Source organism: Cornus florida, unplaced genomic scaffold (genome assembly GCF_030987335.1).
Source record: "Cornus florida cultivar Cherokee Brave unplaced genomic scaffold, ASM3098733v1 CherokeeBrave_3.0.0_Hap2_Chr05, whole genome shotgun sequence".
Lineage (NCBI taxonomy): Eukaryota > Viridiplantae > Streptophyta > Magnoliopsida > Cornales > Cornaceae > Cornus > Cornus florida.
This window is the reverse complement of record NW_026775575.1, coordinates 87,135,105-87,158,034: the sequence shown is the minus strand read 5'-3', so window position 1 is coordinate 87,158,034 and position 22,930 is coordinate 87,135,105. Positions and strand designations below refer to the sequence as shown.

At 36.0% G+C, this 22,930-nt stretch overlaps 2 protein-coding genes across 3 annotated transcripts; both read left to right on the top strand.

Moving 5' to 3' along the window:
- Nucleotides 1-2,589: 2,589 nt before the first annotated feature.
- Nucleotides 2,590-7,963, top strand: LOC132307396 (chromatin remodeling protein EBS-like). Its single transcript, XM_059805130.1, has 5 exons — nt 2,590-2,921; nt 3,023-3,365; nt 3,464-3,532; nt 6,358-6,496; nt 7,671-7,963. Exons 1-5 carry the CDS (start codon nt 2,855-2,857, stop codon nt 7,695-7,697), a joined length of 645 nt encoding a protein of 214 aa, XP_059661113.1. The 5' UTR covers nt 2,590-2,854; the 3' UTR covers nt 7,698-7,963.
- On the top strand, nt 7,699-21,054 carry LOC132307393 (serine/threonine protein phosphatase 2A 59 kDa regulatory subunit B' gamma isoform-like). 2 transcript variants are annotated; one of them, XM_059805128.1, is made up of 4 exons: nt 7,699-7,832; nt 8,142-12,208; nt 12,447-12,499; nt 20,310-20,449. In XM_059805128.1, exons 2-4 carry the CDS (start codon nt 10,943-10,945, stop codon nt 20,311-20,313), a joined length of 1,323 nt encoding a protein of 440 aa, XP_059661111.1. In that variant the 5' UTR covers nt 7,699-7,832; nt 8,142-10,942; the 3' UTR covers nt 20,314-20,449. The 2 variants fall into 2 exon arrangements, with proteins under 2 accessions (XP_059661111.1, XP_059661110.1); XM_059805127.1 differs by lacking the exons at nt 7,699-7,832; nt 12,447-12,499 and having other exon boundaries at nt 9,939-12,208; nt 20,310-21,054.
- The last annotated feature ends 1,876 nt before the right edge of the window (nt 21,055-22,930 follow it).

Here is a 22,930-nt window from a genome sequence, read left to right as displayed (position 1 = left end):
TGCATAATGTGATGTCAATCTCAGTTTCAATATGCTGGATAGTTTTGGGATACAGTGTCGTTATACGATAGGTTTAAAATTCATTTTATGGGATTCATATATCAGATAACGATACCTATATGTTTCTTGAATAGAGGTAATTTGTTCGTCTGCTAGAAATATATGCTATTGAAGAAAGAGATCTATTCTTTTGTAAATTATAGGGCGTGGTTTGTTTGATGATGATGGTATACATTCAAGTTGGTCCATGTTGCCTTCAACGGTTAAAGATTGGGTTTTACCATGATTCGCAGTACTGGTCGTGGTATCGGCTGCGGTGTAAAAAACTCGAATAAAGTAAATATGAACGGGCATATATGAATCGCGTATCAAATTTGTAAAAGAATTGCGTATTGACTTTTACCCGTCAATAAGAATGCTGCAGGTAATGTAATGGAGACTTCAGTGAAGTTTCTTTTTTCGGTGGACATTGGACATTGGAATGTCCAAATGGAAATTGGATCCACACTATTTGGTAATGTTTTTTTGCGCAAAAAATGGTTGCTTGAGATGTAGATGCGTGATCACCGTTGTGGTCCAGGCATTTAATGTAAAAGTTTTTTATTTTTATTTTTTAAAGGAACTTTTTCTTGTTTTCGTCTCTTCTTATTAAATCAAAATTCAATAGTATTGCAGTACGATTATTTGTAATTATTAACAGGTACTGTGGTGTCTTATTCTATAATTCACTTCTAACACATACAGTTCCTACTGTGTTTTCATATGCACGGAGCACAATGTATATATAAAAAACAAATTGGGGAAAAAAAAAAAAACAGTAATTCAAAACTCAAAAGTACAGAAGTGAAAGTACAAGAATGGTTAAAAGTTGAATTTTCTTTACCAGAGAAGATTCTGTTTCTCACCTATTCTTTTACTATCATTATTGGGTCCTTTGCTTCAAAAGTCCTTGTAACTATTACAGTTTCCAATAATAATAATAATAATAATAATAATAATAATAATAATACTGTTCAAAAAAAATAAAAGGATAAAGTATAGTCACACTATATGAGGTTTAGCAAAAAGATACTTAGAGAAAATTTATTTATTTTTTGGACAAAGGCACCCCTGAAGGTTCAAAAATAGACAAAGACACCCCTTTACATGAAAAATTGACCAAATTACCCTTTGACCGTTTAGGAAACTTTTTTAACTTTACAATTTAATAAATTAGACTAATCTACCCTCATAAATAATTTATGAATAAAAAAAACAAAAAAAAACTTTATATTGTTCACTTTTCTTTTCTTTTTTTTTTTTTTTTAAATGTCTCAACTTCTTAAAAATGTAGATGTCTAAAATAATTTTTTGATTCAATACATATATTTCAAATAAATTATATTTTGTTATTACTTATTTTCTTTTTCTTTTTTATTTTTAAATTAAGATGCTTAATTCTTTCATCTAAAAAAATTAAACCAATCTCTTTTCAATAAAAAAAAAAAAATATGGTACCAGTATAACTTTATGCATCTTAAATTACATATAAAATATTATGTATTTCCTAATATAAAAGAAAATAGGTACCAGTATAACTTTATGCATGCCTTTTTTTTTTTTTTTTTTTCCATTTGTTTTATTATTATTATTTTTCCTTTTTATGTTGGGAAATGCATAATATTTGATATATAATTTAAGATGCATAAAGTTATACTGGTACCATATTTTTTATTTTTAAGGAAAAAAGATTGGTTTAATTTTTTTAGATGAAATAATTAAGCATCTTAATTTAAAAAAAAAAAAGAAAAAAAAAAGAAGTAATAACAAGATATAATTTATTTGAAATATATGTATTGGATCAAAAAATTATTTTAGACGTCTACATTTTTAAGAAGTTGGGACATTTATAAAGTACATAAAAAAAAAAAAAGTGAACAATATAAAGTTTTTTTTTGTTACTTTTTTTTTTTATGCATAAATTGTTCATAAAGGTAGATTGGTCCAATTTATTAAATTGTAAAGTTAAAAAAGTCTTTTAAACTGTCAAAGGGTAATTTAGTCAATTTTTCATGTAAAGGGTGTCTTTCTCTAAAAAAAACAGGTAAGTTTCACATGAGTATCCTTTTATCAAACCTTAGGAGATATGGTTATACTTTATCCAAAATAAAAAAAAATACCTCCTCTTTTCTTGAGGGATAACCGGGTGATATTACCCATTTTCCCCTTTGTTAGGTAAAAGAATATTTTTTGATAAAAAAAAGTATTCCTCCAAATATTGTTTTGATATGCATGTTCAACTTACTTGTTTTATAATTTTTCATTTTTTTTCCTTTGAAAAATTAGTATTAGCAATAGATTACATTAGAAATTATTAGCATATACTACTACTAATTCTTATAATTTACATTTATTTATTTATAAAACCACAATGAATGCAGTGGCCTTTAAAATCTAAACCCAAATCACGTAACGGTCGCGTAAGTGTGGACAATTGGACATCGATGCGCATGCATGCATTAATGGATGGATGATACATCACTATTCATGCCCGCATATGAACAAAACTCTCCTTCGACCCCCTGTCCCCTCCTCTCCCTCCCTCTTTCTCTCTCCTCTCTCTCTCTCTGCACACGCTCCCCCCACCCCCCTCTTTCCCAGCAGCTAGGGTTTCTGCTTCCGTACTCTTCCAATTCCTGTTGCTCCTGTTACCTTCAATCAGCTCAAACGGACCACACCAATCGCTCACAATGCTCTCCTATTTCCTACTTTCGCCCCTAAAATAAGCTTCGATTCAACCTCCCCCTCTCTCTCTCTATATAATATCTATACTAAATCTCTGTTCTGCAACTATAGCATCGAAGTTCAATCATTGATGGCGAAAACCAAACCTGGCAAGAAAGACTTGGATTCTTACACTATCAAAGGCACCAACGTCAGACGTAACCGCTCTCTCTAAATGTCGCATTTTTTTCTTCTTTTTCTCTGCCTCTCTATACTTTTGCATTTTTAATTGTTTTGTGCTTACGGATGTGTTTGGCAGCCGGAGATTGTGTGTTGATGCGGCCATCGGACTCCGATAAGCCGCCTTACGTGGCACGGGTGGAGAGGATCGAAGCTGATCATCGTAATAACGTGAAGGTTCGGGTACGGTGGTATTACCGACCGGAGGAGTCTATTGGAGGGCGGAGACAGTTCCATGGAGCAAAAGAGTTGTTCTTGTCGGACCATTATGATATGCAGAGTGCTCACACTATAGAAGGGAAGTGCATTGTTCATTCTTTCAAAAATTACACTAAGCTCGAGAATGTTGGTGCCGAGGATTACTTTTGTCGATTCGAGTACAAGGCTTCAACCGGAGGGTTCACTCCGGACCGTGTTGCTGTGTGAGTTTGAGCTCTGTTCTGTTTGTTTTGGATGGCCTTGATGCCGTTATAGTTTGCATTTGCTAATGTTTTAATGTGTTCTGTCTTCTTATTTGAAGGTACTGTAAGTGTGAAATGCCTTATAATCCGGATGACCTTATGGTGCAATGCGAGGGGTGCAAGGACTGGTAATATTTTTTTATTTTTTTTTCCTACGTACCTAGTTTTTCTTGTGTTTGGGGTGCTTTAAGCTCCCCTTGGATAGCATACATCTCATAGTTCTTGTTAATCTAATCGTGATCAGATAAAACACATTTAATGCTGTATTTAAAGTAGTAATGTGGAGGTCTTCCTGCTTGAATTGAAAAGATTCAATCTTTGGCCTGTCATATATTCATTAATTAATTGTTGCTATTTTGTTTTCTCTCTTAGATTGTATTTGCAGAGGTTGCGCTGGTTTAATGCTGCTTTATAGGAACAGGAGATTTTTTCAAAACAAATTGGCAGGTTATCTTAATTATGTTTAGGTCATGTAGTCCCCTCCCCTACCGGTCACAAAGAGCAGTGATTTGGCATGTTAATGGGGTTCCATCTTTTCTGTTTTCCTTTGCAGCTTTGCTTTGTATCATTTGTCCAAACTCATGTTGGTGTCATATGTTTTATGTCCATTTAGCGTATTTTCCCTGGCTTAACCATTACAAAACTAGATTTACAGTAATGCATAGGTCCTATATATATTGGGATAGGTGGGGAGAGAGAGAGAGAGAGAGAGGTCACCACAAAATTCTCGAGGTTAGGGCACAGCCAAGGGTTAATTAGTTCTAGAGAGGTCTAGTTTAAAATTGTCTCAAGTATTCTAGGGTCTTTTCAATATTTAAGACCCTTCTTAAGTGTCTGCTAGAGTTCTTCTTGTAGGTCATGGGCTCATGGGCGAACACAACGTGGTGCTTATTAGATGATCTGTTGTTGTTCTCATGAGGCTATTTCACATGTCCTTATTACTACTTAGTTGGGTGTTGTCACGTGCATTGGGACTGTTTGATTGAGACCTATTAGGAATGACATTGTGGTCACATAGGTTACATTAGGAGCTAGGGTGGTGCCAAGATGGCTAGTGTTGTTCATAGGATTTTTTCCCCATCTAATTGGAAGTGCCCATTTGTTAGTGGGATGGTCCAATGGGCAGTCGCCAAGTGTGATGTGTGGTCCATTATGGTGTTACCACTTCATAGAGGACATATATCATTCAGGAGTCATGGGATGTCTCTCTTTATGTCAAATCGAGGCCATGCAGATCTTGAGTCCTGCTCCCAACCTAGCCACCTAGGTAGTGCACGAGGTCCATCGGGATGCAATGATCTTTGCCGCATAGTGCCTGGTAAAGAAGGAAGTGAGATTTATCTAAAAAGAGGTTTTCATTTTTTATGAGATCATGCGTATAACTTTGGGAAAGGCAAGGGTCTTGTTTGAAATATCATATGTTCCTGTGCTGAAGGTAGCGAGGTTTATCTACAATCAATACATGCACATGTTCTCTTGCAAAGTGCGTGTAAATAATGCTTGGGACTGTATGTAGAGAATATGGATTGTGTAAGTTAGAAATTTGTGCAATCATTCTGTTGAAGACAGTAAACCTTCCATGGATAACAAGCCTATTGGGAAGGCGGACTGAATGGTTGGAGAATAGGGTCAAATGACTGAACATCTTCTGAAATGTGCAGTAGAGAAATTGTTGCCTCGATCAGCGCCTTGGTTGTGGGAATAAGCTTGTGATGCTTTATATAGGTTTGACAGATGCCATATTAAGGAGAACCATTGGATACTGTTGTTATGTAGGATGCCATGTGTAAAGATGTAGACGTGACACGTGAATTGACATGCAGATGCTGCGTGGTTGGTGAAACATGCAATGTAGAATTTTCACCTCATTCATAATGAATTGGTTTGATCAGATATTTACACACGCCTCTAACCCATGGCTGACTTTTGGTTTTGAAGTTCCGCATGTCTCACTTATCAAAAAAAAAAAATGTTCCGCATGTCTGGGTTTCTACTTTAGCACTTTAGAGTTGCCTATTCGAGGAGGCTTTGGTAGAGGTTACTACTTGGTACTTGTATGTTATTTCAAATTTGTTGCCCTACCAGCCACCCAATACCACCAGCAAAAAAGGAAACAAAAGGAAAATAATAATAAAAAAAATTTCCCGTAGAGGGGTATGTTAGTAGATGGTGCAACCGTGCAATGCTTTGGGACTTCAAATTTGTGGTTTAAACTTTAACGAGATAATAAATTTGATTAAACATGCTTTTGTGGTTGATTAAGTGTTTTTCTTTCCTTCATTATTTAATTTTGTTGTTGTTATTATTATTATTATTATTATTATTATTATTATTATTTTATAATATCCACACCTGGGTTCCAACTTCCAACCCCTTCTTGAATATTGCAACTCCCGTTTGAGAGATTCTGTGTTTGGACTTTGCATTTTTCCCTTATGTGGCTAACAATATTTCAAAATTGCAAAAGGCAAGGATAGTGCCCTTACACAATGTTATATTTATGTAATGTGTCAAATACAGAAGAAATAACAGATAAGAAATAATAACAAAAGCTGTTATGAGGGTAAAAGTTTATTACTTCACATGACATTTTGTTACATTAAGTTTAAAGCAAGTGTTATATTATAAAATTGTCATTTTTCAATATTGTTATATTCTCTGTTAATGGAGAAATTTAAATATGGAAAGCTATTCATTGACGCAAATGCCTAAAAAGAGGAACTGTTTCAAAAGTCAATGGCCCCAGTCAGGGTGCTGGCTGCCCAAATTTGGTGAAGGGTTCGGGTTCTAAACTTCTAATTAATGCTTGCTGTATATGTTTCCAACCTAAACAATATATTTCTGCTTTCTCTTGGTTTTATTATATATTTTTCATCTTTAACTGACAGGCATTTAAGATCATATCTATGAGTGGGTTTTCAGCCCTTAATACATATATACCAATATTTTGCAGGTTCCATCCTTCTTGTATGGGTATGACCATTGAAGAAGCAAAAAAATTGGAGCATTTCTTATGTTCTGATTGTTCATCTGATGACGACACGAAAAGATCCCTGAACTCATTCCCAGTATCACCATCTGTTGAGGCTAAGGTTAGAATACTTTTTACTCTCAATTTGAGATAACTGGCATTGCTGAGGTTTGTTATGGTTTAATATGATTCATGGCAGTGCAGTTATTCCTGTGCTGCATTGTGAGCATGCTCCTCTTGATTGATTCCTGTGGGTGGACATTGCTATTAATTGGGTCATCATGGGAAATGAACATATTTGCTCTCAGACACTTCTGCAACAGGAGTATCCAACTAAGCGATAAAATAATGTTCACCTAATGCACTTAAAAAGTTTTTTTTTTTCCTTTTCGGAAAGTAAATGCACTTAAAAAGTTCTGCAAACTAATTCTAAATGTTATCCTGTATTCCATGCATTTTTGTAAACAATGCCAGTATAACTAAAAATTTTGCGTAACGCTTGTATTTCATTTTTGCTTGGTGATAAGTATAATAGACATCAACTAGACACATGTACCTAAGTCTGTTAACATAGCTATGTTCCAATTGAGAAAAAACAATGTTATCAGAGGAAAGCATAATGCACTTTTGGTTACCAATTGCAACATCGTCAGGTAAAAATTGTCAATGACTAGTTTTGCCAGCTTTCCAACTGAAGCCGGTTATCATTCACAAGGGATGGTTTTTTATCTACAGCCATCACTGTTACTCAGACACCTTTTGCCATACATTGTGCATTAATTCCATGATAGCTGAGTTTTACCAGAATCTCCATACATCATTTGACCCTGGCCTTGAATTTTGCGTCACCTATATTTTCATGGTCTTGTCAAGAGAGTAGTACTGACCATGTGAGACTGTCAACTTTCTCATTTTATCCATTGCCGTCATTGTGTAGGGAGAATATATCTCAATTTTCTGAGTGAGGTGAAATCTGATAGTTGAGCCTGATACTGTTTTGTCTTTATATACATGTTCATAACTTGTAAATCTGTGATCCTAAAAATCTCCCGAAACTGAATTAAAGAAAATTATAAATAAGAAAAGTATCTCCAATCTCAAATGGGAATGGGTTGAAATCTAGATTATATATTTCAAAATGAATTTCTTGCACTCTTGCTGGTTCCATCCCTAGTTTGGCGCCTTGGTTATTTGGGTTGAAATGTTTTTGGTTAGGTCAAGCTTGTCTTTTTCTTATATTGTATTAAATGGTTAGTTGGTCGTTCATTAATGATTTTTTTCTTTTTCAATGTTAGGTGGAGCCAAAGCGCAGGAAGAGATGACAGATTGATACTGATGTATTACAAGGGAGGTACTCGTTTTCTTGCGTATTAGCTCGAGTATCGTTGTGTTGTGGAATTGTACAGTGCAGAGAAGATACAGTGCTTGCACAAACCCGAGGCTTTCCTTAATTTAAGGTGTTAAAAACTTTATAATCTGCAAGTGTCTGTATGTGTGTGCTAGACTTAGGAGACTACATTGTGATCTTTGTGATGTCCATGCAGAGCAATTTGTGCCAAAAAAAAAAAAAAAAAAAGGGAAAAGAAATTCAGTAACCTTAATCCAGTGCAAATTTGATAAAAACACATCAAAACTAGATGATTAAGGAACAAGCCTGAATCTTTTTCTGATGTGCTTATTGCTGTTTTTACACACTGCATATGGCCTAATAGCTCCAGCACTATATTTTTGTGCTCTATTTTATTTCCTTCTTTGCTTTCTTGAAGGAGGGAGGGGGTTGGGTTTTGTGCTCTATCCCAGATCGATTTTTGGCAACTCCAACAATTACAGAGGCTTCAGGCTTCACAGGCCATTACCTGATCCTGTCTACGCGGATTGATGGGAGGGAATGACTGAACACATACCTAACCTTTGGTATATTATTGGAAACTATATCTGCAAGGGTAATTATTATGCTGGGAGCTGCAGTAGTGGATCAAAGATTCATTTGGTCCTTTGGATTCTTTTGTAATTGTGGGATTGGGTTTCTTATACATTGTTTTGCAAGTTTTCTCCGGTTTTCATAGGATCTGTAGGATTGAGATTTGCCACAAACATTTTGGTTGATTTGTGACTTGGACTGCTCAACGGGTTATCCAAAAACCCTCTGAGCCTGCCGATTTAACTCGAATCACCACTTCGACGAAACCAATGGGTTTGATTTAGCCATGGATTGACTCCAATTGAGTTGGGTCCAATAAAATCGGATTGCTTGTCCATGACACGTTGTCAAATTTGTTTTCTAATTCTTGTTTTGAAGGGTTACTCTTGTGAAGATTCATCGTCTCCAACCTTCTTGTTTCTGTTGGAAAATATCTAAGAGGCTACTCTTTTTGTGTTCCGGTATAGGTGGTTTTCTCTAGGTTCTTCATTTTTATGCTCTATGACTAAATTGTATTCATCATTCTTAGCTTCTTACTACCAGTATATGTTTAAATGTCGGGGAACCAATTGAAATAGTTCAGCTTCTTTTCTGGAAAAATGTTTATTGCATGATTGAGCCAACAATTGGGAAATATGCAAGCTACAAGTCATCTTGTATGGCTAGTGTAAATAGCTTCACTTGATTGATAAACACGGGCGTGTTTTATAGTTAGGATAAACTTGCATACTGCTTATCTTGGGAGTCCGGACTGTGCTGTTCTCATGCAAAACCGGTCAGTTCTGAACCGTTGATCATTCAACTGTATGATGGATCTACGGACGATTTGACACTAGGGTGCCTTCTGCAAAAGGGAATCTGCTCTGTTGTCAGGACCGTCGGTGGCTGTCCATTCCCTTGGTTGCAATCCGGATCGTTCACATGTTTCAGAACGAAGAAATGCAACTGCTTCTACTGTTTGTCTCTCAGCTGTTAGGTTTTACGTTGGCACCACAGCATCCAGTGACTGATAGGAACACACATGGACGATGATGACTTAGTAGCATTCCTCCAAGATATGTAGAAAAAGGAAAATTACCTTGTTCGGAAGACAGATTTATGAGAGGTCTATTCTCGTGTGGTTGAATTGAAAAATGGTACAAGACCAGGTTCACTTGTTGGTTCTTTTTTTTATATTATTATTATGCACCTCAAAAGAAGTGGCTATGCGTGGAAAATTGGCAATCAATTTAAACCATCTGATTTCTCTTCCGTTTACTAGTGGTCCATGGATGAATGAATCATGGCCAGTCAGTTACGAATTGATGGGTCCTTTATGTGACTTGTCGTAGGCCTCGCGAGGACAAATCCAGAAGGTCTCTCTCACAGTGTCACATGATGGGTTTTGTAGCTTCAGGTGCTTCGTTTCGACTACCATTCATATTATATGATTTTAAGTTTACCAGTAACTAAAAGTAGGTGGGAGGCCTCACATTTTATATAATAGTTGTCAATATAGACTTTTTTGTGTAATAGACTATTTTAATGGTTGTCAATATAAACTCATGATCCATTTTTTGTTACCAATACCATCAACCACGGTTAATGAATACATATCTTTAGATTTTACGCTTTGGTATCAAATGGTGTTGAATTTTTTTAAACACTCTTTAGGTCCAGTTGAAAAGATCATTTAGAGTTTATTTATTTTTATTTATTTTTGGTATTGTTCATTGCTACGTCCGTGGATAAATGAGGAAACACCAAAAAAAACTTTTTTCCTGATTTGAGCTTTTTTGGCAAGGTATTATTTTTAAATCGTAACAAAAGTTACAAAGACAACAAAAATTATTGCCACACATTTTGGCTGAACGTTGCAATGTGGTGATTCAGGATAGGATGGATGGTGGAAGTGACAATGGTTTCACGTGACTTGACTGAGTCATTAATGTCAACTCAACCGAGTCAAAGGCTGAACCAGGGATACACCCAACTTTTACAGTTGAGATCAACCAAGATTTTTTAAAAAAATAAAAATTAAGAGAGAATGAAAATAATTGGTCCCATTCCCAAACACGGTATAAGCGTCTCGAACACTGACCCAGGAAGGGAGACACAGAGGGATCCTCTTATTTTTGTTTTATTTTGCAATTTTATTTATTTTTTGTTGTTTATTTTCGCTTTATTTTCCCTCTCTCTCAACGTCCATCGAGGATGACTCTCTGTCTCTCTATCTAGAATTGAATCACAGATTTATTAGGGTTTCGGATCAATTCTTCGGGGCAATCCCTCAGCTCCTTTTTCTAGGGTTTCTTTCTAACTCTTTTTCAGGGATTTCAATCCTACCATCAATGTTAGTCCTCTTTTCTCTTTCGCAATCTCTTCAGGTCTCACGCTGTATCTTCAGTAAAAGATCAATTTTCGAAGTCGTTCTCGAAAATAGTCGCGGCTTTGAATTAGAAGCATTTTGATGTGGACGTCTCTCTGGTCGATGTTGCCTTGTTGGTGCAAGGTATGAGCTTCTAGTTAGGGTTTGTTTTTATATAATTACATTTCCATCCTCCATGACTTGTATTGACAATATACGTATATTGAAGTATTTCAAGCTGGACACTTTGATTGTTGGCCAAAGGGATTGTATTTAGGGAAGGGTTAGGGTTTGTGGACATGTTTAAGCAGATACTTGGTAGGCTTCCTCGGAAGCCATCGTCAAAATCTTCGCACAATAACGCGAACAATGACGGTGCGCTTCCGTCTACGAATTCTTCAAATTCCAATTCCAATTCCACAGGCGTTGGTCCAAACGGCAGCTCGAGAAGCACTGCGGTTCCTGGGAAAGCTTCGAATTCAGGTTCTGGTACGTCTCGCTATAGCAACGGGACTCATGCTCCACCATCGAGTATGGTTAAGTCGAATCAAGGGAAGAAATCGGGTCCCATGGCTGTCCAAGTGGGTCCGGTGCTGACTTCTGCAACGTATGAAGCTTTGCCAAGTTTCCGGGATGTTCAGAGCTCGGAAAAGCACAACCTTTTTATTAAAAAGTTGAATATGTGTTGTGTTGTTTTTGATTTCAGTGACCCATCAAAGAACCTCAAAGAGAAGGATATAAAGAGACAGACATTGCTTGAACTTGTTGATTATGTTTCCTCTGTAACTTCGAAATTTAATGAGATCACAATGCAGGAAATTACAAAAATGATAGCTGCCAATTTGTTTAGAGCCTTACCATCCTCAAATCACGACAGCAAATTACCAGATATATATGACCAGGAAGAGGACGAACCTACAATGGAACTGGCATGGCCTCATCTTCAGATTGTGTATGAGTTTCTTCTCAGATTTGTGGCTTCGTCGGAGACAGATGCTAAGCTTGCCAAAAGATACATTGACCATGCTTTCGTATTGAGATTGCTTGATCTCTTTGATTCAGAGGACCAACGAGAGAGGGAGTACTTGAAGACAATTCTACACCGCATTTATGGAAAGTTCATGGTGCATCGGCCTTTTATCCGGAAAGCTATAAACAATATCTTCTACCGTTTCATATTTGAGACAGAGAAACATAGCGGGATAGCAGAGTTGCTTGAGATCTTGGGCAGTATAATTAATGGTTTTGCCTTGCCTCTGAAGGAAGAACACAAGCTTTTCCTTGTCCGCGCCTTGATTCCCCTTCACAAGCCCAAGTGCGTATCAATGTACCATCAGCAACTTTCGTACTGCATCACTCAGTTTGTGGAAAAAGATGTCAAGCTGGCTGACACGGTAATTCGAGGTCTTCTGAAGTACTGGCCTATCACTAACAGTTCAAAGGAAGTTATGTTCCTTAGTGAGTTGGAGGAAGTTCTAGAAGCCACCCAGGCTGCAGAATTTCAGCGGTGCATGGTCCCTCTGTTCCGCCAACTTGGTCGCTGTCTCAACAGCTCACATTTTCAGGTACTGCATTCGGACTGCTTTCCCCCCATCTTTGCTGGCTTTGTTACTTTTATCATGTTCTGGTGGGTACATACATCATCATTGTTAATAGTCATTGGTGTTCTTTTCTTTGTTTTGTTTTCTTTTGAAGTTCAACTTGGTTTTTTCAAACATCTTCTCTATCTAGAGTCCTTACTGGATATATTCTTTCTGGGGCATTTTATTAATTTTTTCCATTGGCATAATGAGTCTTGTATAGGGTATTGTTCCGGAGAATTGCGTTTCTAATGACCTCTTTCAATCTGCCACAAGGTTGGTTTTATAACTCAGATGCATAAATGCTCAAAATTTTGATAATAATGGTCTCAAGAATATTGTGGATGTGCGTATGTTGGTCTTTATAGCTGTATAGACATCTTGTTGGACTGGTGAGTCTTCCAATAAATAACTGTCATGGTCTTTCTTTTACTTATGTCATTCATAGTTCTTATCTTGTAGCCTGTGGCATGGATCATAATGATCATGTTATTTAGTGAAAGAAGACGTGGAATGTAAATCCATCAGTGAAATAGGCAAGCATCTTTGCTGATGTTTTTCTTTTTTCCTTTTTTCTTTTTTTTTTTCCATGTTTCTTTTTCAATCTTCAATTTTCATGTTCTTTGTCTTTGTAATTTCAAGTTGATAGGATGGATCATGGAGTCATCTTGCCTGCACAATTCATTAATTGTGAAGTGTGCTTGAGGGAGAGTCAAAGATGTATTAGTCATATAATATTGGTCATTTGACTTTATTAACTTGCTATTGTTACATCATTGCACAGATTTTTTGTTTTTTTTTGGTGATTTCTTGTCCTAATTTTAGAGTGATAAAGTTATAATCGGCTACATAGTCCACATGTCTGCGCTGTGAATTTTTGGGTGATTAACATGATACCATTTAGCTCATAATGCCATTATGTGCCTAGGAAATAACTTTACTAGAAAGTATTGACTCTAATTAATTTGTAGAAGGCCACAACCCAATGGTGGCCTAGTAAATTCCATTTTTTTCCCCCTTAAAATAAATAAAAATGATCACATTTGGGAGATGGCTAGAGTAGCACCAATTGGAGACAAAATGAGAGAAAATAGGTTAAGATGGTTTGGGCATGTGCAAAGAAGACCTTTAGCGTGCCAGTTAGGAAACATGACATAGTCCACATTGATGGTAATACTAGGGGTAGAGGAAGGCCAAAGTTAACGTGGGTAGAGTTAGAAAAGAAAGATATGATAGCATGTGGATTGATGAGGTTATGGCCTTAAATAGAGCAGAATAGAAACATGAGATTCATATAGCTGACCCCAATTGGGAAAAGGCTTGCTGGTGGTGGTTCATTTTTTCTTGGAGATGCTCACAGTCGTTTGTGCACTTGCATAATATTTGCACTTGAATTTACTAACCTAGGCACCATTTCTTGTTGTGATGGGAAAACTTTTGTGGCAAAATTCATGATGTCAAGTGTGAAAATGTAGGTTGGAGTACAAGAGCTTGTAAAGGTTTTCTGCGTATTTAGTTTATTACTCCTAGGGCTCCCTACATTAGGAAGACCATCTATTGGGTTTCTAGCTTCTAATTTGTTAGTCTCTTGCCATGATTTTACGTAAAAGAATATTATACCCTTGTGTTTAATGTCTTAGGATATTATGTCCTTGTGTCTTTAGAAGCATTCATCTATTAATATATTTCAAGTATAATCTGTCTCTTTTATTGGGGATTTAGGATTAGGATTATACTCCCACAGAGTGTGCTAGTCTTGGAATATATGTACCTATGGTTAAATTCTATCCTACTCAACTCAACTCAATAAAAAAAATCTCGAACTTTTTTGGGGATGGCTACTTGCTTATTGAAGGCCGTAACTCGGTTGTATCACATACCATTATATATTTCCTAAATGTTTCAACCATTTTAGTTTTGGTCTTCCTCTTCCCTAGCATCACTCTCAATAAATAATGCATCACATTTTTCATTTGGTACAGTTATTGACTGTTTTGCACATGGCCAAACTATCTTAATTGATTTTCTCTCACTTTATTTTGAATAAGTGCTGCTTCAACCATCTCACAAATCTGTATGCTGCTAGTTATATATATTTTTATTTGTCTTGCCACATATCCATCTCATCAGTCCCAATTCTGCCATCCTCAATGTGCAATATGTTGTTTATTGGCAACCCAATACTCTCTCACAAAGTATGACTTGTTTAATAAATAATTGTTTGATAAAAATTAACCTTTAAAAATTTGAGGTTTACACCGATAAAACTATGCCAGAAACACTCTTCCTTTTAACTGTCTTACTTCAATTCTATAATTAACATCATCTGCAATTTATCCCTCCTTGCGCATAATAATGCCGGTTACAAAAATATTTTCCTTTTGGTATTGCTCGAGTCTCGAGCTTCACCTCATCCCTACTTGTAATTCTATGATGAAATTGTTTCCAAGCTGTACAATTCATAGAAATCTCTGGTGCTTCCTGCTTCCATCTTTTCTTTTACTGATCCATTAAACTCGTGTTTGCAATATGAATAATGATGAGGATATGCAATGTAGACTCTCTGGGCTGACTTTTTGAAGGTTGTCAACTTTATATGTAGTTGATATATACAGTTATAGACATTTAAAAGGTTTTCTATGAATGTGGAAATGATTGGGACTTATTTGATTGATTATAACCTGATCCCTCTGAACACAAGAATTCTATAATGGAACCCATTTTTCTACTGCTCTTTCATGGTTGTTAGAATGGTGCTCTACTTTTCGGTCATTATTCTATTGACAATTTTTCTTTTAAACATGAGAGTGATGGTGTTATGTTTTCGAATTTCGTCCTGTCCTTGTATAGCTGCATGTGCTTGATGGTTTCAAGATGGAGAAGCGCATGCTTTTGGGTTTTTTCCTCAATCATGTTACGACCAAACTTCTGATAGGATAAATGGTTGGACTCGGCCCACGCTGCGTAGATTATGTCAACTTTGCACTCTCTGTGCTCATTGTTTTCAAAACGCGTCTACATAGGTAGGAGGTATCCCCCCTTAATCCCCCCCAAGGTGATGTGGGACATCACAGATCATCGGAGCCAGCATCCTCAGTGGCCTGAACCTCATGGGCTTGTGCACGTTCCTCTTATTTCCGGCTGGGGATTGGCTATACAAGAGCTCACGGTTTTCAAAATGCATCTACACAAGTAGGAGACATCCCTCCCTATAAGTGCCAACAACTTTCCCCCTTGGGTGATGTGGGATGTTTTTAGGCAAAAGTGCACTAAAGCCGCAACTATTGACTTGTTGCAAAACACACCCCTCAACTATCACTTGTTGCAATTATCCCCCTCCAACTTTCATGAGTGCTCACATTACATCCCTAAGATTGATTAAGTTAGATAAAATTACAAAACAGTCCTTCACAGTAAAAAAAAAAAAAAAATTGTCAAAATAAAATAGAATGCAATATTCATTTTTTAACGTAAAACATAAATAGCAATCTGAGCCTCGTTGTTCTGTTGAGGGTAGAGAGAGAGAGAGAAGAGGCGATGTTTGTGGACTGGTGTTGGGGTAGATGTGAAGACGAGAAAGAGGGTAGGTGGGTGTGGGTCTTGAGGTGGCGTGCAGAGGGACTGAGAGGCTTATTGCATACACAACACCTACCCCTACTCATCTTCTATATATCACCATTTCCTTACAAACCCATCTCCTATATATTATATACCACCATTTCAATTCAAACCTATTAATCAGTTTCATGTACATCAGGGTAGGAAATTACCCATAAATATACATAGTTTAATCAGTGCTTTATCAAAGTTTGAGGTGAAGTGTACCCACAGCGATAGTGTGTGTGTGTGTGAATATCAGGTTCTACGTATAAGTTAGATAACCAATCTTACCCTCGATCTCCTCTCTCTCTACCATCAAGAGATCAACCAACAGAAGAACCACTCCCTTTCCTCTTCCTTCTCCTCTTCTCTCTTTACTCTCTCCTTCCTTTCGTCCTCACCCCCCCCCCCCCCTTCCTCTTTCACCTGTTTGTTGAACTGGTGAAGTGTATAAAGTGTTGTAGATCTTTATTTATGTTTAATGTTAAAAATAGAATTTCGCATTCTATTTTATTTTGACATTTAAAAAAAAAAAAAATGTGAAGGACTTTTATGTAATTTTATCTCACTTAATCAATCTCGAGGGTGCAATGTGAGCGCTTTTGAAAGTTGGAGGGGGTTAATTGCAACAACTGATAGTTTAGGGGTGCATTTTGCAACAAGTCAATAGTTGAGGGGTGTTTAGTGCACCTTTGCCATGTTTTTACATCAATTTTTAACATATTATTATGAGAAATGCTTCCACACACACCCCCACCCACACCACACCACAATAAGAACAACACAACAACAACAACAACTGATTTGTTGGCTTATCAACGGGATATGATTATGGGTTAATTTTCATCAAGCAATCCCCATCATCCCTCATCCCCAACCCCCGAAATACATAAATAAAAATGATTTTGCTTGGGAATTTCATATTATTAGCTTTGGAATACTTTTCAGAAAATATATATTATTATCTTTGGAATTTATTCTTTTTGAATTATGGAGTACAACAGTATGCAGTGCATACCAAGGGGATGTTCTAACTAATTCTGAGTAAGACGTGGAGAAGAAAGGTTGTAGATTTCTGGGGGGGCAATATTCGTAATTACACTAAGCATACTTTTACATATGTTAAGAGGGGCGGATTTAAAATAGATGGTGTGAAGCCCTTATTTAATTCTTTTTAAGAGTAAAATAATGTTTAAGGCTGCTTTATTTAATAGTGTTAAGGACCAGTATAGCCGTGGATTTGGCCGCCCCTTCTAATATCTATTATGCATTTACAAAAAAGAAAAGAAAAGTTTTTAATTAACGAAGATGCCTCGTACCTTGGTAAGGCACGTTACTGGAATTACTGGAGTACCACATGTTTGGGCTCATGTCTTTTAAGGAGCTTGAATGAAATCTTCATACTGGAATTACTGGAGTACCACATGTTTGGGCTCATGTCTTTTAAGGAGCTTGAATGAAATCTTCATCCCTATCCCCGCAAACTATCCAAAAGAGGACGTGTGTGGTTCATTAATCTATATATTGATTTTTATTCTGCTAATGTTTTTTAAATCTTGATTTTTGCTGCATTCACATCTTTGTATCCTTATTCCTAGCCCACTTTCAGTTTTGGTCTACTGAAAATTTCTTATAAAGATGTTCGGCCTACTGAAAATTTCAAGTATTATTATTATTTTATTGGAGTGTTTCCCCACCCTCTTTAGAGCAGGATTAATCCCTTGAGATTCTCCCATACCATCTGTATCGGGTAAGCCTAAGGTAAGGTTAATTTTTTTATAGATTGAACATGAGACCTCTGAGATAAACCCAAATCTTTATGCCAACTTGACTACCCCAGGGAGATAGATTATGTTTTAGTTTTGGTGAAATTTTGATTTTTGTGAGAAAAGTTATATTTGAAGCATTATTTGTCAAATCATTTCAGCTATCTGGTTTGATTTTTTGTTATACAGGAAGGATTTTCCTAGGCATTTCCTGATCGTGTTTTATGGTTTATTCCTGGATCCTTAGTAATAGATTTTCATTGGTTTTCACTATGTTTGTTATCTGAAGTTCGAATATATGAGTTATTCAGATTCTACGTATATGGGGCATATGTTTATGTTCTGGCAAGTTGTGTGGCTTTTGCAAATTAAGTCAATCATCTATAATTCATAAACATAAGATAAAGAAATTTATACGGTTCTATACATATATATATATAGATATATATTATTCTATTGCCTTCCTTCTGATGTGAATGTATGAGTAATCAAGATTCAAAGCTATGAATAATCAAGATTTCCTTGAAGATTTGTTTACAATATGAATGGCTGAAGTCAGCAATTACTATAATACGAACAGGCGTTGACTATTGGGATGCTCTTGTGACTCATACATACACCTTCTTTAGCAAACACACATGATTGTTTATAAACAATATATAATTAGTTTATGTATCTAGATGCAGTAGACTCATGGTGTGCTAATCCATGAATTGAATCAAATGGACCCTTTTGGCTAAGATGTACCACACATGGCGTCTATTTCAAGTGGTTTTACTTGCATCTCCATTACGGGATGTGTGGAGATGAAATCTCAGTGGTGAGCTTAGGTTATGGATCACAGGACCAGGCCTGGATAACAAATTTTTGAAAAAAATAAATAAAAGGGAAAGGAAAAAAGGAAAAACGTTTTGGACTTTGGGGAGAAAAGATCATCTGTTTGGTATCTCTGGAACCTTGGAAATTCCTTGGGTGTTCAGTTGATAATAAATGAATGAATACGAAGATGTTGAAATGTATTATGTTAATTTATTCTGTGTGTGTACTGCAATCTAGTTTCATAATCAGCTTCATGAAGTGACATTTTTATATAACATTTGCTTTTACCATGTCAAGGTTAACAGCTTGTTGTCCTGTTTGTGCTCCTTTATTTGGGAAATTGCCAAGGGTTTGACAAGCTATTCAATTACTGTCTGTCTTTTTTTTTTTAGTTGGGTAGCCCTTTGAGGGGTAAAGATATGTTCAGGCAAGTTATTGAGATTTTTGATTTTTTGATTTTTTGGTGTAATAACAAATATATTTTGGATTCCCATTAATCTTCTTTTTCGAAGAACTGATTCCGTGTTCTCTTTCAGGTTTTAAGACCCTAGTTGTGTTTTACTTTCTTTAACATGTGCATGCTGATTTTTAGAAGGAATCACCTTTTGTGCATAAACCATTATCTGTGTAGATCAGAACAATCACATGATAGGGACACAAGTTTTACGTTATTTGACAAGCTGTACATGCATAGAGGAGAGGGAGTTCAAATCAATCATCAACAATGAAATAGGGTCATAAGAAAATCACACTTTACCTTTAAACTCTGACCATGAAACCCTAGTTCATAATAACGCTATCAAACTGCTCTATTTGATTACTGTAGACACTAAGTTGGGTTGAATATGAAAACAGACCCCCATTACAATTTGGGACGGAGCAGCCCAAAAATTACTGCAAAACCGACTTACAGAAACTGGGTACAACCGAACAATAGATCCCTGAAGCACACAGAATTCAAGCCATGTAACAGTTTCACCTGAAAATTCAAAAAGAAGTTTATTATTACTATCTGTACTTACAATCTATCAGCTCAGTGCTTACTTCTATGCTCCATTATTCTCTTAATAATTTACTATCTATATTTATTGGGTTCAAAAGTTTCAGTTTCTTGATGTGATGTCAAGGACTCAATGCTACTATTTCTGTCCATCAACATAGTGGCAGGTGTCCTTGCACAAGGCATGTCTAGATAATTTTCACTAGAGATTGAAGATTTTGTATTACTTTTTACCGTCTATGACCTCAGGAACCAATTGTCTAGTTGGAAAAAGGGAGTTACCTGCATGGTTTTGGAGGCTGGTAAATTAATTTATGCTTCCAGATTCTTCTCCCTTAAATTAACTGGTTTTTAGTCTTCGACTCAGCCTCAACTGGATTAGTTTTTTGTAGGACCTAACTCTGCTTGATATCATCCTCATATCTCACAAGTTTGTTATGACAAACATCCCTCCAGATATTTATCTTGTCGCTCGCCTTTTCTGCCCCTGCCCTCACGTGTCTTGTAAATTTTCTTAAGTCAATTGCGAGAGCCGGAATTATGAACACGTATTCAATCAGGTAAACAATTTGGTTGCACCTCAAGCACCATCAACATTGCTATCCATGCCATTAGCAAGATTCCTTTAGGAAAGGCCAAAAACGATATGGGTGGGAGGAGTTGTGATAAAGACATAGCAAACATATTAGGGCCAAAATAGAGGGGTTTGGGGTAATTGAATCATGGTTAGTTGTGGATAGAAGTTTCTACTATCTTTACATTAACTGGAAGAGTTGAGTAAACATTGTGTCAAATATATATCCAAATCAAAGCGTTGCAAATTTTGTATTCTACTATGTTTATCCTGAATAGGGTTTAAGGGTTCCTTGTTCTCCCTAATGTGTTTGGTTATGTCTGGCAGGTAGCTGAGCGTGCCTTGTTTCTGTGGAACAACGATCATATAAGGAATCTGATCACACAGAATTGTCAAGTGATACTGCCAATAATTTTTCCTGCTTTGGAGAGAAACACACGAAGTCACTGGAACCAAGCTGTTCAAAGCCTCACACTTAATGTGAGGAAGATATTTTCAGATGCTGACCAAGAACTCTTTGATGAGTGCCTAGTCAGATTCCAAGAAGATGAAATTAAAGAGAAGGAGACTCAGGAAAAGCGGGAATTAATATGGAAGCGTTTGGAAGATGTTGCCGCCTCCAAGGCTGTAAGCAATGAGGCTGTGCTTGTTTCTAGGTTTGGCTCTTCTGTTGCCATAGCTACCAACACAAACCAATGAATAACTGCAGGTAGTGGTGATCAGCAGGACATGCAAACTATAGAAATTACCATTGGCAGCTATGAACATATCCATAGGGAGTTCAGGGATTGGTTAGCCTCACTTTGCGAAGGTTTACTGCATATTAGTTCGCTAGCTGATTTTGACTAGTGAAGGTGGGGATTTGTGGATATCGAGGTGGCTTTTTTTTTTTTTTTCTCTCTCCCTTTTGCTGGGGTTGATGGCTCATTCGTTTTTAATCTTGTTAGCCATGGGGGCTAAATTGTGTGTATCATATGGAATCTGGTTTATAGAAGTAGTTTCTCTTTGGATTTCTTGCCTGATTATATTTATTTTGTGTAATGAAGCAAAGAAACTGTTTCCTTGTGCTTTAGTCCTGGCACTTGCTTTCTTTTCATTTTTCATCGCTTCTCGGAAGTTTATATGGCAAATTGTATTAGATCTCACTTGAACACCTTATTTGTAGCCAGTCATGTCTGGCGATACCTGAAGAAGTTTGTAAGGGCCGAAAGAAGAGCAAGGAGAAATTTGCTAGTGTCTTCCACTGCTAGTCTCACTAGTAAGAGTTTTTACCTGGAAACTTCTGCACTATAGGGAAGCCATTATTTTCTTGTGGATAACTTTTGTGGTGGTGGGCTGGGTATTGTTTTAGAAAGGCCTATCCTATTTCCAGATTACAATAGAACAAGGAAGCAGAAGAAACATTATTTGTGGCGATATGATATGATCCACCTTTCCACCATTTACTGCCAGGGCACCGTGTCCATGGTCGATACTGTAATTGTGAATCTTGATTATAATAAAAAATGCTATTTAAAGGGGCTTTATGTCTTTGATGCAGTGAATAAAGTTCAAATGTGGGTTTCATCCACTAGGTCGCAAATATAGAAATTCTTACTTGAAAGAAAGCGAAAATGTTAGTTTAATGACTTCTCATTCATTTTCTTAGGTGTCAAATGCTTTTGAATTTCATTAACTACTGTAAAGTATTGTTAACAAAATGTAGTGCTTGACATTGTCACGCGCATTAGACTCGGAGAATCATTGAATTGATCTTAAAATTAAGGAAGAGAAAATTACGGTCTGGCTTGGTTTAATCTTTTAAATATAATTGTTTTTTTTTTTGAGAATTGAAAATCAAATGAGATTTTCGGTTAAAAAAAAAAAAAAAAAAAAACACGTTTGCAAATAACTGTTTAAGTAGACTTGTTTTCTCGAATAATATGATTTGTTTAATTCACAACCCAGTGTCATATATATACATTAGAGGGATGATATATAATCAGTTATATCAATTGCTCAAAATAAATAAATAAATAGGAAGATAGACACAAATCTTAATTATAGTTTAAAATTTTAAATAAAAAGTAGTAAAAGTTTTGTTAGCAAATGATTCCAAAAGGAAGTGCTGGAAGGTGCTAGTGCTTACTCCAAGCCTTGATCATAGTGGGAACCTGGCAACGTTAAGGATGATTGGTGCAGAATATGATTAATAAGTGTATATTTTGACAGGTACTACTGTGCCAAAATGCTACATTTTAGTAATTCTACTCCAATAGTACATTTTACGCAAAATGCTATTTTTTAATACAACCACTATTCTTTTTCAACTACTATTCTCACCATTCATATTTGTATCAATAATATTAATATTAGGCACATTCCAAGTCAAATTGTAGACATTAGAAGGAAACTAAAATTAAACCTAATTAAAAAGAAGTACAAATCTAAAATATCTAGTCAAAAAAGGACCAAAGAAAACAAATTTTTTATAATTATTTTACCACTATTTGTGAATTAATTTTTTTATATAATTTTTTTTTTCGGAAATTTAAATATATTATATATAATATATATGTATATTATATATATATATATATACACATATAGAGATGCGAGTGGGTGATGACTGGTGAGAAACGGCACCATTTTGGGAAATGAAAGACTTGCCAAAAAAATTTGGCAGCTGCCATATATGAAAAAAAATTTGAGAATCTCAAATTTTGAGAGCTCAAATAAGAGTCCATTGGAGAAGTAACTCTCATATTTTGAGTTTGAGAGGGCCAAATGAGAGAGCATTGGAGTTGAGGAGGGTTATTTTGGTAAGTTGAATGGTTAGTTAATAAATTCTTTCAAATTCTTTTATTTTTTCCTGAATTTCTTTAATTATAATATTTCTTATCAAATCCCTTCAAATCCAATTCCTTTTTTAAATCACATTGTTCGAAATAAGTCAAATCCTTTTTGAA